The sequence below is a fragment of the Netta rufina genome (genome assembly GCF_964035555.1).
Source record: "Netta rufina genome assembly, chromosome: 17".
Classification (NCBI taxonomy): Eukaryota; Metazoa; Chordata; class Aves; order Anseriformes; family Anatidae; genus Netta; species Netta rufina.
The window spans coordinates 10577862-10593038 of NC_140141.1; the positions used below are offsets into that span (position 1 = coordinate 10577862).

General features: G+C 39.4%; 1 protein-coding gene across 10 annotated transcripts in view; it reads left to right on the forward strand.

Annotated features, from left to right (window-relative positions):
• The window catches only part of MTMR3 (myotubularin related protein 3), a 78907-nt gene that overhangs the window by 47722 nt on the left and 16008 nt on the right, over positions 1-15177 (forward strand). For all 10 annotated transcript variants that reach the window (XM_084297000.1, XM_084297003.1, XM_084297006.1 and 7 more), the window contains 6 exons: positions 1901-1997; positions 4026-4139; positions 9918-10123; positions 10329-10460; positions 12483-12594; positions 13699-13894. In XM_084297000.1, the coding sequence (XP_084153126.1) occupies positions 1901-1997; positions 4026-4139; positions 9918-10123; positions 10329-10460; positions 12483-12594; positions 13699-13894 (857 nt within the window). The remainder of the gene's footprint in view (positions 1-1900; positions 1998-4025; positions 4140-9917; positions 10124-10328; positions 10461-12482; positions 12595-13698; positions 13895-15177) is intronic.

A 15177-nucleotide genomic window follows, 5' to 3' on the forward strand; every position in this document is an offset into this window, starting at 1 on the left:
ATTAAAGGTTATTCACCTTGGCTCAGAGGCCTCTTAAATAAAATATCTGCATTTGGGGAAGACCAGACAAAATGTTAAGGCTAGGGTTTCGCTTTTCAGAGAGAATCTGTGATTTCTTGATGTACAGAGTAGCTGAAAATTAGAGGGAGGAAGGGAGAAATCAAATGTATTTCATTTTCATGTAGTTTCATGTGTTTCTCTAAAACCCATCAGCAGTGTGCATCAGCTGGTTGGGGATAGTTCTAGTATTCTCATCTGCTATCCAGAATATTTTGTCAGTATGTATTACAAGTTTTAGTGACTTCTAAACAGCAGCGGACAATGAATGAAGCCCATCCTCAGTGCTGCAAGGACACGTTGCTCTTCCCACAGAATGTTTAAGGACAGTAATGAAAGTTGTTGTGAAGAGGAGCACGGCAGAGGTCTCCTGGCCAGAATGCTGTGTCCCAGTTCACTTCTGCACTTGAGAAATCAAAGGCCTGTCCTCACAGAGGGCTGCCAAACGGCTGCTGCAAAGCAAGGACTCAAGTAGCTCCTACGCTTCAGGATGATAAATTCTAAGTGGCTAAAATATAATACATTCAAACTCATGCAGGGAGTAAGAGTTCATGTGAGAGGTGGGGAAATGTTGGCAAGCTCCAGTCTGATTGACGTGGTGATAGGGAAGGGGAAGCAGAACTACAGCGCCTCTGTGTGACTGACACTCTGCAAAGTCACAGCCTGGGAGGCAGAATTGTCTCATCTTTTTTTTTTTTTTTCTTTTTTCGAAACTGTTTTACCAGTGACACATTGTAAAGGAAGCGGTGATGGTCAGGCAGGTCCATCCTTGCACCACCATGAGCCTTGAAGAATGAATGCTGTCTCTTTGCATGGTGCCATTCTCCCGTTTTAACTTCAAAATAACATAAGAAAAACAAACTTAGTACACTTCCCTAAGGCAGATCTCACGCACGTCTTGAATTGCAGAGAACCAGTTTCAGTGTATGATCTGACCTGTAGAAATAAAGAACGCTGGAGCTTCTTTTTCTCAGTTAATTTCACGGTCCTGTAGTTAAGCCATTAACTCTTACTTTTAGTTTACCACTTAGTTTAACCACGTACTCTTAGTTTACCTATTTCTCTATATTTATCTCTAATTGGTTGGTAATATCACATAAAAATGTTGGGCATGTACATTTACATCCTTAGAGATACATGTCTCTGCATATCTCATGTATTTAAACACACTAAGGGTTTTCTGAAATATAACAGAAAGATATAATACTCAAAGCATTATTTTTTCAATAGATTTTTCCCCATTGATTGGTACTGTGCATCTCCAATTTAGAGATGGAAAACTGAGATGCAGACTAAATTGCAGGGCTTGTCTACAGTCATGTAGGAAGCCTGTGGCTGACATTGCATGCTAAATGACCGCCCAAGTTCCAGACCATATTCTATATACTACCCCTTCACATATCAGTCAGACCAAAGCTTCACGTTCTTCTCATTCATAGAAAATTCTGGATTTCAGAAAAAAAGAAATATCTGCTAGCATTTTCCCACTAAGGCTGATGATGGATCTAAATTGTTCTCATTTTTGCTGATATGCTTGGTTCTGGTCTGCAGTGTGTTTTTTTTTGTTTTGTTTTGTTTGTTTGTTTTTGTTTTGTTTTCTGGATATGAATGTACAGAGGAAAGTCATTTTGGGGAAAAATTGGAGATCTGGTCAGGGAGAGCCATCAATACAAGCTGTGGTACTCTTGCTTGATTTTCAAATAGGATTATGAGACAGACTGGTTTTGAACTTTTCTTTCCTCTTCAGTTTTTAGTAAGTATGAGTACAGTGGTGTTTTTCTCTATTTTGAAAGGTAAGAATCTTATTTCACCTTTATTTTGTCTGTCTCCTTTTGATACCCAGGAGAACATGTAACTTCAAGGTTTAAAAATGAAGTGGAGAGGATGGGTTTTGATATGAACAATGCCTGGAGGATTTCCAACATCAATGAGAAGTACAAGTAAGTTATGTGGGCTGCTGGTTCCCAGCCAAATACCTTCTCAAAACACCAATTTTGTTATAGTGGATTACTGGAACTTTTTTCCAAGTTCTGCAGTTCATAATAAGGGACAACTAGAATTATGAGGGTGGTTTTTTTGTTGTTGTTGTTTTGCTATTCTATAGCATAGATGTGCTTTTAAATTATTATTTAGTGTTTTGTTAGCTGTTACAACTTCATAGGCTTAGAAATACCAGATTTTGATGTGCTTGCTGTAAGACTCCTTAGAGAATAAACATTCCAATGCAAGAAGGGGAAGCCTTAAGAAGTTGGCAAAGAGTAGAGTTACATTGAAATTTTAAAAAGATTTTACAACATGTCTTGTTCTCTAGCTTAAGACAAAGGCTTGTGGGGGAAAAAAATGTTGGTTTGGATGAGTCAAGTTCATAGACCCTGAAAATAAGAGTAAAACACTTCTTCTGATCCTGAGAGCATGGATAAATATCCCCTCAGTCTACTGGGAGAGAGAAAGGTGTTCCTCCATTCATGGTTGGTAGGACAGTGTACTGCCTGACCCTGATGCAGTTCAGTGCAAAAGCAGCAGTAACACTTCATAATGAAACATGTTTCATTGCATTGTCTTTGGAGGATAATGACTTGCAGTTGGTGACACTACAAGAAGAATATTTGTCTTGTCTCTAAAAATGGAGGGAAGTAAAAAGAGCTATTTCTTACATATTTAATACTGGAGAAGAAAAAAGAAAACTTCAGTGTCATATAGAAGCAGAATGATACAAACACACTCCTTTCGTTCTAGTGGCCAGCACTTGAGAAAATATTATTTTTTCAGCATGATTGATAGATTTTTGTGAATAGTCTTAGAGATGTGCTCAAGTCTGTCCTCATGCAGTGATCTCTTTTTAAGTGCTCCTACTTCTTGCAACTTCGTTGTTAGAATATAGTTTCTTTTTTTTTTTTTTTTTTTAGTAAGATAGAACAGGTATTAATATATTCTTTGAAGTTTTTAAGAATTTTCTCCAAGTAGTGTATTTATTTTTGAATGAACTGTAAAAAGTATTGTGGTCTACTGGCCGGAATGATGATCTAGTTAGAACTGGCAACACACAAAGTTAATTCTTGTTATTCTTGTTTCCCATTTCTTTTACTTGGGTTTTGCTAGAAGACCTTTTTCTTTTCTTTCTTTCTTTCTTTTTTTTTTTTTTTTTTTTGAGTTCTGTTAGAATTTATAACCTTGACATTATGGCCTATTCTTAACATTTCCCCCAGACCAATTGGTGAGACAAAGAAAACTATTTTTGCACAGTCTCAGAACTGTGACATTCAATCCAGATGTGAGGCTGTGTTTATCTGTACAATAGGGTGATTCTGTACATTTTGTTGCATTTTTGCCCTGGGTATGAACTAGTTTATTATTCAGCAATATATTGCAGTCACTGCTGACTGCTTGCCCAGTTCTCTTTGGCAGTCGTGACTTTCTTGCTTGAATTGTGGAGTAGGAGATAGATCTAGTAGAAGAAAGTTCCAGTTAACCAGTCAAACATAAGCCAGTGCACTCAAATTCCTGCCTTCAGGGAGGGTTGATCAGCTAATGTAATTATTCATGCATTATACAAGTTCATTGTCTTGAATCCAGTAGCCCAGGTGGCTCTTCCATGTTTTGTGCCCCAGAAATTGTGAGTGATTTATTCTTTAGCATGGAGAGATGTGGAATATTTTTTCTGCCGTCCAGTTTATTTCAGCTGGTGGAGTTAAAAATTATCTATATGCAAGTTTCCCAAAAAAACCCAAAACATGAATTTTCTGATCCTGAAATGCACTTACATACCTTGCTGTTCATAGTGCTTTTTATATATGCTAAGGAGAAACTTACTGACATACAATCAAACAGGAGCTATAACAAAATAGCTTGCTGAGATGAACAGCTGTCAGATTGCTAATGCTGCTTTTTTTTTTTGTTTGTGTTGTCTAGAAGGTGTGTAACTGCTCTGTATCTCCTGCATTCAACCTTTTGCACCACTTCTCTCACAGGCTCTGTGGCAGTTACCCACAGGAAATCATAGTTCCTGCCTGGATCACGGATAAAGAACTGGAGAGCGTGGCAAGCTTTCGGTCCTGGAAGCGCATCCCTGCTGTTGTGTACAGGTGAGCAGGTGGAACAGGCTTCACCAGTCTGTGCCTGAGGTGTTCCAGCAAATAAAAGCTGAAATAACGTGGAACTGGGGATCTTGACTTGTCATGAAAGGTGTTGAGGCTCCTGTGGGCCACAGATGTCCACTCACCAAGCCTGACAGACTTCACCAAAAGTGTTAAAGATATTTTATTTTGAAGATATTTTAACACTTTTTTAAAAAGATATTTTATCTTTAACACTTTGAGAACAGGACCGTGGAACAAAATACAAAGCACCCTAATGGTTCAGGTAGCAAACAAGGATGACAAGGAGCCTTCACATGAGAAAAAGTTCAGGCTTGTATTTAACTGACAGCACAGTGTGACATGTTAGGCTTGGTGGTTTGGGGCCTTTGTCTCTACATTTGCTACTTGTGTACATACATTGCTTTATACCTATTGAAATCTCCAAGAATGTGCGACATAGCAGCATGTACTGACACTTGGCAAGCCATGTGTGAAGTAAGACAGAGTGACTACACAGTCAGTCAGTGAATAACGGTTTGTATCTTCTCATTCCAAATATGTGCTGTGGGAGCACTCAGCTTTGCATGTCCTGCAAGTCATTCTTAGGGCAGCACCTGAGTTAAGATTCATATATTTTTTTTTTAAATATGAAAATGAAAAAGTATAAGGTGAAGAAATGAACAGAAGTGAAAAAATGGTAAGTAGCATCTCTGGCTAGGTACTCTGGCCGTTTTTCTCTACTTCTCACCCAGCCATTTGAAGAACCACACAACAGAGAAGCACAAACAAACCAGTACTCAGATGGTGCAGTATAAGCAAGGACAAATCCTAAAATGATTTAAGAGAGATCTAAAACTCAATTTACAAGAGGTGTTAGCTTCATCTGCATATTGTAAATAGTTTTAATCAGGCAGTCTTTTCCTTAGAGTGAGTCCAGCTCTTCATAAGAAAATTGCTTTTCTGAGATACTATTTTTTGGCAGGTTCTTTAGTAAGAAATGTATTTCAGAATTGTTTCTCAAATGTTCAGGGACCTGTCTTTAATACCTTGGCCACTTTTCTGGTGTGCTTATCCTCCCATAAGCATTTAAAATCACTTTCAAAATCAGATGACAAAGGGATTAAAAAGATAATGAATACTGATAATTGCATTAAGTCTGCCCAGTCATCCATTTGTTCTAAAGAGAGAGAGAGCAGGAGCTGTTCTCTGAGTAACAAGCTAAATTTGGAGATCAGTAAAGTTGACAAATTCACATGACCCAGGTCAGAGGAGCAAGTATACAAGAGTAGGCTATAAAGCATGGTTTACCTAGGATGATAAGAGTTAGTGCTCCATGCATGGAGAAGAAATAAGCTTGTGGCAGCAGACCATTGTCTTTGAATCATCCTTCTTCTTTTTCTCCCAAATAATAAAGCAGTTAGCATTGTCTCTAAATGTTCAGGAATTACCCCCATCCTCTGTTTGGCTCTGTGAAGGGAAAAATGCTTTCCAGCATATGCTAAATTTTTTAGACTTAAGGTAGTTATTATTTTGGTAATACATATATGTGTATGTGTGTCTGTGTGTGTATATATATATATAAATGTATATAGGAGAATGGCATAATTTATATATGGTTTTGTATCCAGCTTTGAACACTGCATTTCAGGCTGCTTCGTGCCTTTGATGCAGTAGTCACATAATTGGGCAGAGTTAACACAGTTAACATGAGGAAGCATCAGCCTCCTTCATCACTATGCAGAAAAAGTCATAATTTTTGTATCATTCTTGGGTAAAGCTTCCATGCAAGGAGATTTATGGGGTAGTGATTTAAATGTTTGAAAGACCTCATTGACTGAAATTGTTCAATCCCTGGCATTTTATATTCTGCAGTTCTGATGAGACTACATGTGTTCAATTACCACATCGTATTTCACCTGTATCTTAAAAACAGTGGGAGAAAACTTGCTCTTTTTTGAATTCTTTTTCCTTTATCTTGACATTTAGGAATAGATTTATAAGACATCCAGTTCATCATTCTGCATCTAATAAAATCCAAATCAGCTAGTGGTTGATGATCCGTGTGATTGGAAATCCATATATAGTTCTCTCTCTATATACATATATATATATATGTGTGACCATAAAAGTTGCTTTTTTTCTTACTTTTGGAGGAGTAACAGACAAGAGCTCATTCAGCATTTTTATCCATTGAAGATCATTTGGGACTATTGATTTCGTTATTTATTGATCACATTTAAAAATCAGCTCTTACTGCTGTACCTCAGGGAAAAAAGTAATAATTCTTTAAATTTGTCCAATAACTAGTCTCAGATAGTTCTTCGAATGATGAGACAGAGAGGAGAGAGAGAGACACTTAGCTACAAACCCTTTTTGTTCTTGCAAAGCATTCGGAAGCTATGGCAGCATCCACAGTCTGAAAAGCTGAACAGGCTGAATTCGGAGGCAAAATTCAAAAATATTGAATTTTTGAATTTACAGGAGTATTGTCCTGACCTCCTAGGACTGCTGCTCCTGTTTTGTGATCAGGTTCCCAGAAAAATCTGACACCCATCTTCTGCAGCTTTCTTCAGTGCTTACCATTTTTGAAAACCTAGGCACATATTTAGGCAGATGAACCTGGCCTGTAAGGTAGTTTTTGTAGATCACGTTTTAGTCCCAGAAAATCAGTGTTAGGGAGAAGCCTTCTGGAATTCAGAGGAAAGACTGCACAGAGAGCTTCATCTGCATTATATAAACGTTTTCCTAGACTCATGAGAACCTACTTAAAAATGAACAGTGTTGAGGATGCTTTTTGCTCTCTCACACTGAAGGTTATTACCCATCCAGGCAGCATTTCTGCCAGCACAGAAAGCAAGGGTAAACAGAAATTTGCTGCGTACCGTACTTGCTGAATTATATTAGAATGGACTGCAGCAATAATTTTTTGGGTTGCAAGTACTAGTAGTTAAGTAATGCTATGCAGGGAGCTGTGCAAACCTTTATTACTGTTCCCTGTCTTGTAGTTGTAAGGACTTAGAGGATTTATTGTACTCGAGGGATTGCTTAACAGAGAGATTGAGCGTATGCTGCAGTGTACTGCACATCGTACAGTTACAATGCTTTGTAATGATGAGCTTTGTAGTTATTCAATGAGTGATTTACTCTCTAGTTTACTATCTAGAGGCTTCATGTTGTTTTGCCTCTAGAGGGTTAGGAAGTTTGCAGAGTTCAGTTAAATTTTCTTTTTATTCTTTTTTTATAGTTACTGAAATGCGAATGACACCATCTTATACTCAGATCCATCTCTAGGGACGTCAGAATTGCACTTAAACTATTTGCTATTTTTTGTTCCCAAGGCCAGTTCAGTTGGGATGAGTGTGATTCGTCAGACCTCCAACATTACCGTAAATAGATTTGTTTGATATCTGCCTAGGCGTATTCAGGCTGCACAGCTATCAATGAACTCGACCTCTCTCTAGTGATTCGTTATTAATCATGGTATAAATGGGAGGCAAGAACCTGGAGATGAAAATGTAACTGTGTTTGAAGCCGTGAAAATGATTCTGCAGGTAGGCAGCAATGAAATCTGGGAGAACATATGGGAAAGTAAATGAGCTTATCGAGGTGTTCAGAATAGATGTGTTACAGGTACAATGATGGTTTGTTTTCTTTGTTGTTTGTGCCAGCATAGCAGGGAACTGGGTGGCCTTTCAGTGATTGACACGTATATTTTACTGAACTAATTTTGTATCAATGGAGCAGCCTCTGGGAGGCAATTCATTCCAACCAACACATTTTCCTTTGCGTGGAGTTGGCTGGCACCTCTTGTAAATGCCGTGGCATTCAGATCGCTTTGCCTTCGGTTCGGTTAATGCAGCGTGTCAGCTGCTGAAGGAATTTTATATGAAACCATTACAAAAGAGCTATGAAAAACACTTAAAATACACTATCAGGAAATATTTTATATTTCTGAGTTTTTGCAGCAGCAAGCCTTAACCTGCTGTTAGTGCTGCTTTTGGATGAACAGCTGGAGGCAGCTGCCACCGAGGTGACACTGCAGAGGTGGCTCTGCCGAGCACACGACAGGGTCTGACAGCACTGGCAGCAAATTCTAAACCAATTTCTGACACTGCCATAAACATTTACTGGGGTGGTGAGAGAAAAAAGTAAGACTTAGAGGTTTGTGCCTTCTTCGAGGTCAGGGCTGTCAAAGTCAATGTTTAAATTTGCTGAAAGGTTCAGCTCACCCTTACTGTCAATGCAATTAAACAACTCCTGGTTGACGTTAGGCTGGAACAATCATCCTGCCTGCAATCTGGAATAAAACTTGAAAATATTTTCCTTTCCTACAGAGTAACGTTTAGGAACGGCAGTTGGCACGTACTTTTATGGATGTGGAGGTTGTGTTTCTGAGGGGTTCCTGAGCAAGGGTGGCACTGCCTAAAGGCACCTTTTTATAAAGCTGTGTGTCTGCAGGTTGGTTGGACAGAAAATAACAGTGTGGGGATGAGCAGTAGAAAAATTCAGATGGGATGTGAGGCAGGGAGCAGAACTTTCTTGGTGTCCCGCTCCTCAGCACCACAGACTCATCAAGCAGCCTGAGAGAAGTCATGTCCCTACGTTTCCTTTGCCTCTCCACCTACAGCTCCTCATGCTGACGGCTGGGCTCCCTTTCTTGCCGTGCCTGCGGTCCTCTGGATTCAAGGTGTTGCTGGGGAAGGTCAAAGAGAATGTTGTAAGCACTTCAGTGAACAGGGAATTGTGTTCTGCAGCAGTGCGATGGGTCAGCATGGAGGCAGTATGTGAGAATTAAGTGACAAGGCTTCAGTATTCTTTTTCAAAATAAGAGATTATAGGGATGAGTTTCTTAATCTGTTTTTTCAGAGCATGTTTGCAGTGGTTGGATACTCTTCTGTTATTTTAAGGAAGGCTGTGGTACTTATTTTTTTCCCCAATTATTTTTAGGATTTTTTTTTTTCAAAATTATTCAGCTTTCTTCCCCACTGGTGAGGATAGAAGACCATTCCTTTCCAACAGGCACTAATAGGAAAATTCAGAATGAGTTAAACTGCAGATGTTCAGCATCCTGAGAAACTGGCTCTTTTCTTTTAAGCTAGTGAAGTAATACCTAAAATACAGTACCTTCTAGATAAGGTTCTGCCAAGTGTTCAAGGACCACCTTCCAGCATTCACAGGTGATACTTGGCAAGGGATGCTCTCAGTGTACAAGGGCAAGGTTCTGACTTAGCGTTACACATCAGCAGGCAGAAGGCTTGCCAAATTCTGCTAGTATTTTGTACCAAAATCACAGTGACATTCCTCACAGATTTAATTAATGGTACGGTTCAATTTCAAAACAAGCTCATCAAAAAGTGAATCTGTGGTTTTACTCCTTTCTTCTGGCTTTAAAATTAGCATGGGTTTAACTGTCCTTTTGCATTTGGCTGCTGTACCACAGCAGCAGCCCTGACTTAGCCAGCAGGTGTTGAACACTCCTTTACAGCATCTGCTGTGCTGAAATGCTCCTCAGCTTTTACAGGTCGACAGGCAGCCTTGGTAAGCATGAAGATGCTCTGTTCTCTCTGACTGACCTCAGCTTTGGCTTTTCCCTTTCAGTGACAGCCAGTGTCCTGGAGGGAAGCGCGTGGCATGCATTGCTGCTGAATCACAGGCTGGGGATAGCTGCTGAACTGTAGAATTAAAGTACTGGAGCGAACCATTTAATTTCTCACACCCTCTGTGTTTTCCATCCTGATCTTTCAAGTTATGCACTGCTGTTCTTTTTGTTCTTTACCTTTTCAGGCACCAGAGCAATGGAGCAGTTATTTCCCGCTGTGGACAACCTGAGGTCAGTTGGTGGGGCTGGAGGAATGCAGATGACGAGCACCTTGTCCAGTCGGTAGCCAAAGCCTGTGCCTCAGATTCGAGGTCCAACAGTAACAAACTAATGAATGGAAATTGTTCCAGAGATTTCTCCAATGGAGGAGACCTCTCTGATGTGGAATTTGGTAAGTTTGTCACAGATCTTTTTCTGTAAAAGGCAGAGCTTTTGGAAAAAGCTTAATTGCCTCTGTGTACTGTAACAGATTCAGTCCCTTTTGTTTAATGAGGTGTTCTCTGATTTCTGTGTGCATGTTGCATATACGCTGTGGGGCTTGGGTGTATCGTTGTGATGTCAGAAGTATCCCTTCAGTTGCATGTTCTCTTCCCCAGATTCCTCCATCTCTAATGCTTCGGGAGCAGAGAGTTTGGCAATACAGCCTCAGAAGCTTTTGATCTTAGACGCACGATCCTACGCAGCAGCTGTGGCAAACAGAGCCAAAGGTGGAGGCTGTGAGTGCCCAGGTAAGCAGTGTTTCTTCTCATTTTTATACTAATTTAATCAAAAAGATGTGCTCAAATATAATTACGCTGATATACTTCAGTACTGTGTATTCAGCAGACTGCATAGATGCAATTGCTATTCATCTATATGAAAGTTCTGGACCCTTGCAGCTATCTCACAGCCCTTCAAAAGGACAGGGTTATCTGTTCCTTTGAGTTTGTTTCTCAGAGCATAAACCAGCTGGCAACGTTGTTCAGTATATGGTGAACCGTGTGGGGTGTATTGATTATCTTTCTCTCGCTGAGTCAAATATATAAACTGGAGTGAGACAAACAGATCCAATATGCTAATGTCTGAAAAACCTGAACAAACTTTTAAAGCTGTCCCTTAGCTGTGAAGGACAGTCATAGTCTAGAACGGTTATGCAGAAGACAAATTTTCAGCAATTGTTTTAAAGCTGAAACATTGTTCAGCATTTATACTATAACCCAAAGCAACTGAAGTCCTGATTCATCTTGCATTTGTAATATATTCACATTTATCACTTCCTTTTGTTTTTTGGCACATGTAAATTGTTGATGATATAAACAAGATATTATTTTATGGTCACTGTTGAATATGAATACAACCTGTTAAAATTCCATAGCTGGAGAATCTGAAAAGAATACCAGACAGAAAAATTGTCAATAAGATAACAAAATCTATTTCAGCCACATATTCCTGTTTTGCTCTTTACTGCAATTGCTTCACTTTGATAAATAGCCACCAGAAGGAAGAGATGAATTTTCCATTTAACACCTCACAATGACTAAATAACTCATCATCATCACAGTAAAATTTCAAAACAGAAATGTGAGGTATACAAGAAGTTTAATTTTTTTCATACATATTGATTCTTGAACTCTTTGTAGAAAATTTCCAAACAGCTTAAGTGTCACCTTCAATAAATTTGACTTGCATTAAGTACATCCTTTTTGCTGATACATTTTCTCCAGGTATTGCCAAGTTTGCTTCTCTCAGTATAGAAAACAATCTCAGTTATGTTGTGTTTATGTAAAATATAATTCAGTAAAAAAGACAAAAAATACTTAGATATTCTGATACTGTCAGTCACTTTGGACTGGAGTTACCTATATACCTTACAGGATGTTTCTAGTTTGGGCAGAATTTGTTGGGCATTTAAGAAATCAAATGATTTCTTAAAACAGATAATGTATTTTAAAATAATACTGGATTTTCTTTTACAAGCACTTAATATCCAACGTTCTAACTCCTGACTTTATTTCTGTTGTAGGAAAGGTCATTTTATTGCTATCATGCCATCATTTTTGTGCAAAGAAGCACTGATACAGAACAAAGCTAGGTCTAGGAGTGACTAGTTAGTATTTTTCTGCAGCTTTTTGGGTGCTCCCTCTAACTAGTGGCCACTGTCTGTACCGAAACTGCTTCCCCAGCATAGCCAAATTGCTTGAGTACATGTCATGGCAATGTCTGAAGGAAAACTCAGTAATTCCATTTATCTTCTGTTTTCCTTTGAGCATTTCTCATGTATTGCTTGTTCCTCATAATAGAAAATCTCAAAATAAAGCAGCTTTTTGGAATAGTTAAAGTGAAAATATAACTTTTGTAAAAATATAAATTAGTTTACCAAATTACAGAGCATCCATAAATTACCAGTTAAATATTTTTATGCTTCTTAGTCTCTTACTAAATTTCTCAGTCTCTTGAAGAACATTTTGTAACCCCTAGCACAGCAATATCACTCTTCCCATAGGTTTGTACTCTGCTTTTTGTAATGTGAAGCAAAACACTGAAAACAAATACAGAAACATTTTGCTGTTTCCTGTTTTGCATGTTTTGCTGTAATGCCTGGAATACCTGCTGAAGTCCAAGCGCTAGTTTTTTCCTTACAGAATATTTGTAAACAGATCATTTCATCTGTCCACAGCACCAGAGGTTTGTTTTTATGAAAAAGCTTCTTCTAGAAATTAAGCTAAGTGCAGTTCTCAGTTTCTTCCCTCTTTCTTGATATTTCCCTACAGAGTATTATCCAAACTGTGAAGTAGTGTTCATGGGAATGGCAAACATTCATTCTATCCGGAAGAGCTTTCAGTCCCTGCGTTTGCTCTGCACACAAATGCCAGATCCAGGAAAGTAAGTGGATGTTCGGTGTTTTTGGCATTTCTTACATCTTTCTGTAACCGCATTCTTTTGCTGCTGTTTTGTAAACTGAAATGCAGTGTTGTTTTTCCCTTATTGACTTTCCAGTGTGAAAATGCTGAGCTGTATTTTTCATTTCCATGGAATTTGAGCTAAAGGAAGTTGCTGGATTATTGTCACTGAAGAGAATTTAGAAAATGAGATCTGGGATTATAATTCAGCCCTGAATTTTGATCCCAGAATGTTACTACTTTTCATGTGTGCTTCTGAGTGCTAGCACTTAGTCTAACCTGCTATTCCCAGACCTTTAATCTTTGCAGCCTGGCTCTCCTTCAAAAAAATTCTAGTGGTGTTCCATGTATTTCATGCATTTATAGCGTCCTTTCAGGGAACATAACCCTCTGGTGCTATGGGGTAATTAGCCTCTAGTTGGCCCACCACCTCAGGAGCCTCTGAGGTTGAGTCTTCATTAGGACACCATAGTTCCACCAGTCCTGTTTCTTCTACCAGGTCTCTCTGCTTTGATTTTGTTGCTGATTGTCACTCAAATGGCCACCCTTACTGAGCTGAATCTGAAAACCTTCATGCTGCTCTGCTTCTTTAGATACCCACTGCACACCTTGGAAAGCCTGGCAATAGTTGAGATGTGGGTGATATCAATGGCACCTCAGGTTCCAAACTTTCCTTGCAGCACAGAGTTGGCCTGGGGATATGGCAGAGTCCCAAGACCTGCCACTGATACCAGAAGTCAGGGTAATTGCATCCTCAGCTCCAAAGAATGGAGTCAGTAGAGGCTGCTAAAAGTAGCGGTTAGCAGCAGTGCCTGTGCTGGCCCTGGCTGGGGATGTGTTGTGCTGGGCAAGTTGTGTGCAGCAAGCCACGTGCCACAGACTGGCTGTTCCTCAGGTGGGCTGCACAGCTTTCTTTCTTACAAATACAGGAAAGCATAGATATAAATGAAAAATAGTCAAGAATGACATTCACGGGTTATTAAAATACAAATTGAATCATGGTTATGCTTTGATTTGATGGATTCAGAGATTCAAACCTGGAAGCATTTTAAAAGAACAACAGTTGTCCTCGTTTCTTTTCCTCTAGTTGGTTATCAGCTCTGGAAAGTACCAAGTGGCTGCAGCACTTGTCTGTGCTTCTGAAGTCTGCGCTACTCGTGGTTCATGCTGTGGACCGAGACCAGCGACCTGTCTTGGTGCACTGCTCGGATGGCTGGGACCGAACCCCCCAGATAGTGGCGCTGGCCAAACTGCTGCTAGATCCATATTACAGGACCACAGAGGTTTGTAAACCATCGGTTAATGCATGAGGTGGTTATCGAATTTGGGTTCTTTTCCAATCTATAAAAAAATAATTACGGGTTTTTCCACTAGAAGAAGTACCAAAGCTAGCAGGAGTTAACAGTAGTCTGTAGATACAGTTACATATACTTGTAAATAGAGTCTGTAATTCAAGAGCAAATTATATTTTTCCCTTTTCCAATAACTGCCAAGTCGTTGCCTATGTTTCTCTGTATTTAGTGTAGGGATATAGAATACAGAGTGCTTCTGGCACCATTGCAATTTCTCAATCAACTACCAATACAAAGCTTTTCTCTTCTCTAGATTTCTCAGCTGCATATTTTTCCAGTTTCATTTTTTCATTGTCCTTCATTGCTTAGGTATAATTCAGTTGATTTTTCAGCCTGTTTTTTTTTCTATCACTTTTCAGCATTGTGGGATATGTGATGGCTGGGTTCCATCTACCAGCCCACACGCAAAATGTCTTTGTTGTCTAGAACAGAAGCGTGTGTCTGAACACTGTGCTAAAAACTGCTGCTCAAAACCTCAGACACATAAGTACCAGCAGTTTAAACTCCAGCAATGCCTTTTGAAGGAAACTGTGGAGTCTTCCTCAGATCCTTTTTCACAGTGGTTTTGGAAGTCAGTGTTTATCAGGTTGAAACACACTGCTCTGTCGTCAGCACAGAACCTCCTTATAGTTCCTACTCAGTGTTGTCGTTCCTGTTCAAAGTGCAGGGTTCCTCTATACATGTCTTTTGCCTGCCTTCCTTGTCCCTACTGCATCAGAGGAAGCCATATACTGTAGCTGTCTACACAAGGATCAGAAATGTTTAGAAAAATGAGTCTTCATTGTCACATTTCAGGCTTTACAGCTATCAGCTCTTCTTTGTTTTAAATTACAACCATTGCCTCAATAAACATGCTCCACAATTTTTCTTTCCACTAAGAAGCAAGATCTTCCTAACACGTGGTAGGGTTTAGGTCCTGTAAGACTAGGTGTCACATCCAGGTGCTCAGCTAGACGTTAGTTTTGAAATGTGCTTTGCCCTTTGAGTTTGCATGAGAAATCATGCAACTTGACCTTTATCAAACTTGTGGCTGTGCTACATCTGCTACACACACAAGCAAAGCAATTTCTGGGGGTGTGGATGTCCTGTCATGGATGAACTGTTTTCTGTTTGACAAGAAGATCTGTCTATTATTTTCAAATGAGAACTTGAAGGTTTCCTCTCCTATCTGAATGGTGATAGCCGTAATCCACGTTTTGATCAAGGTGAAGTTC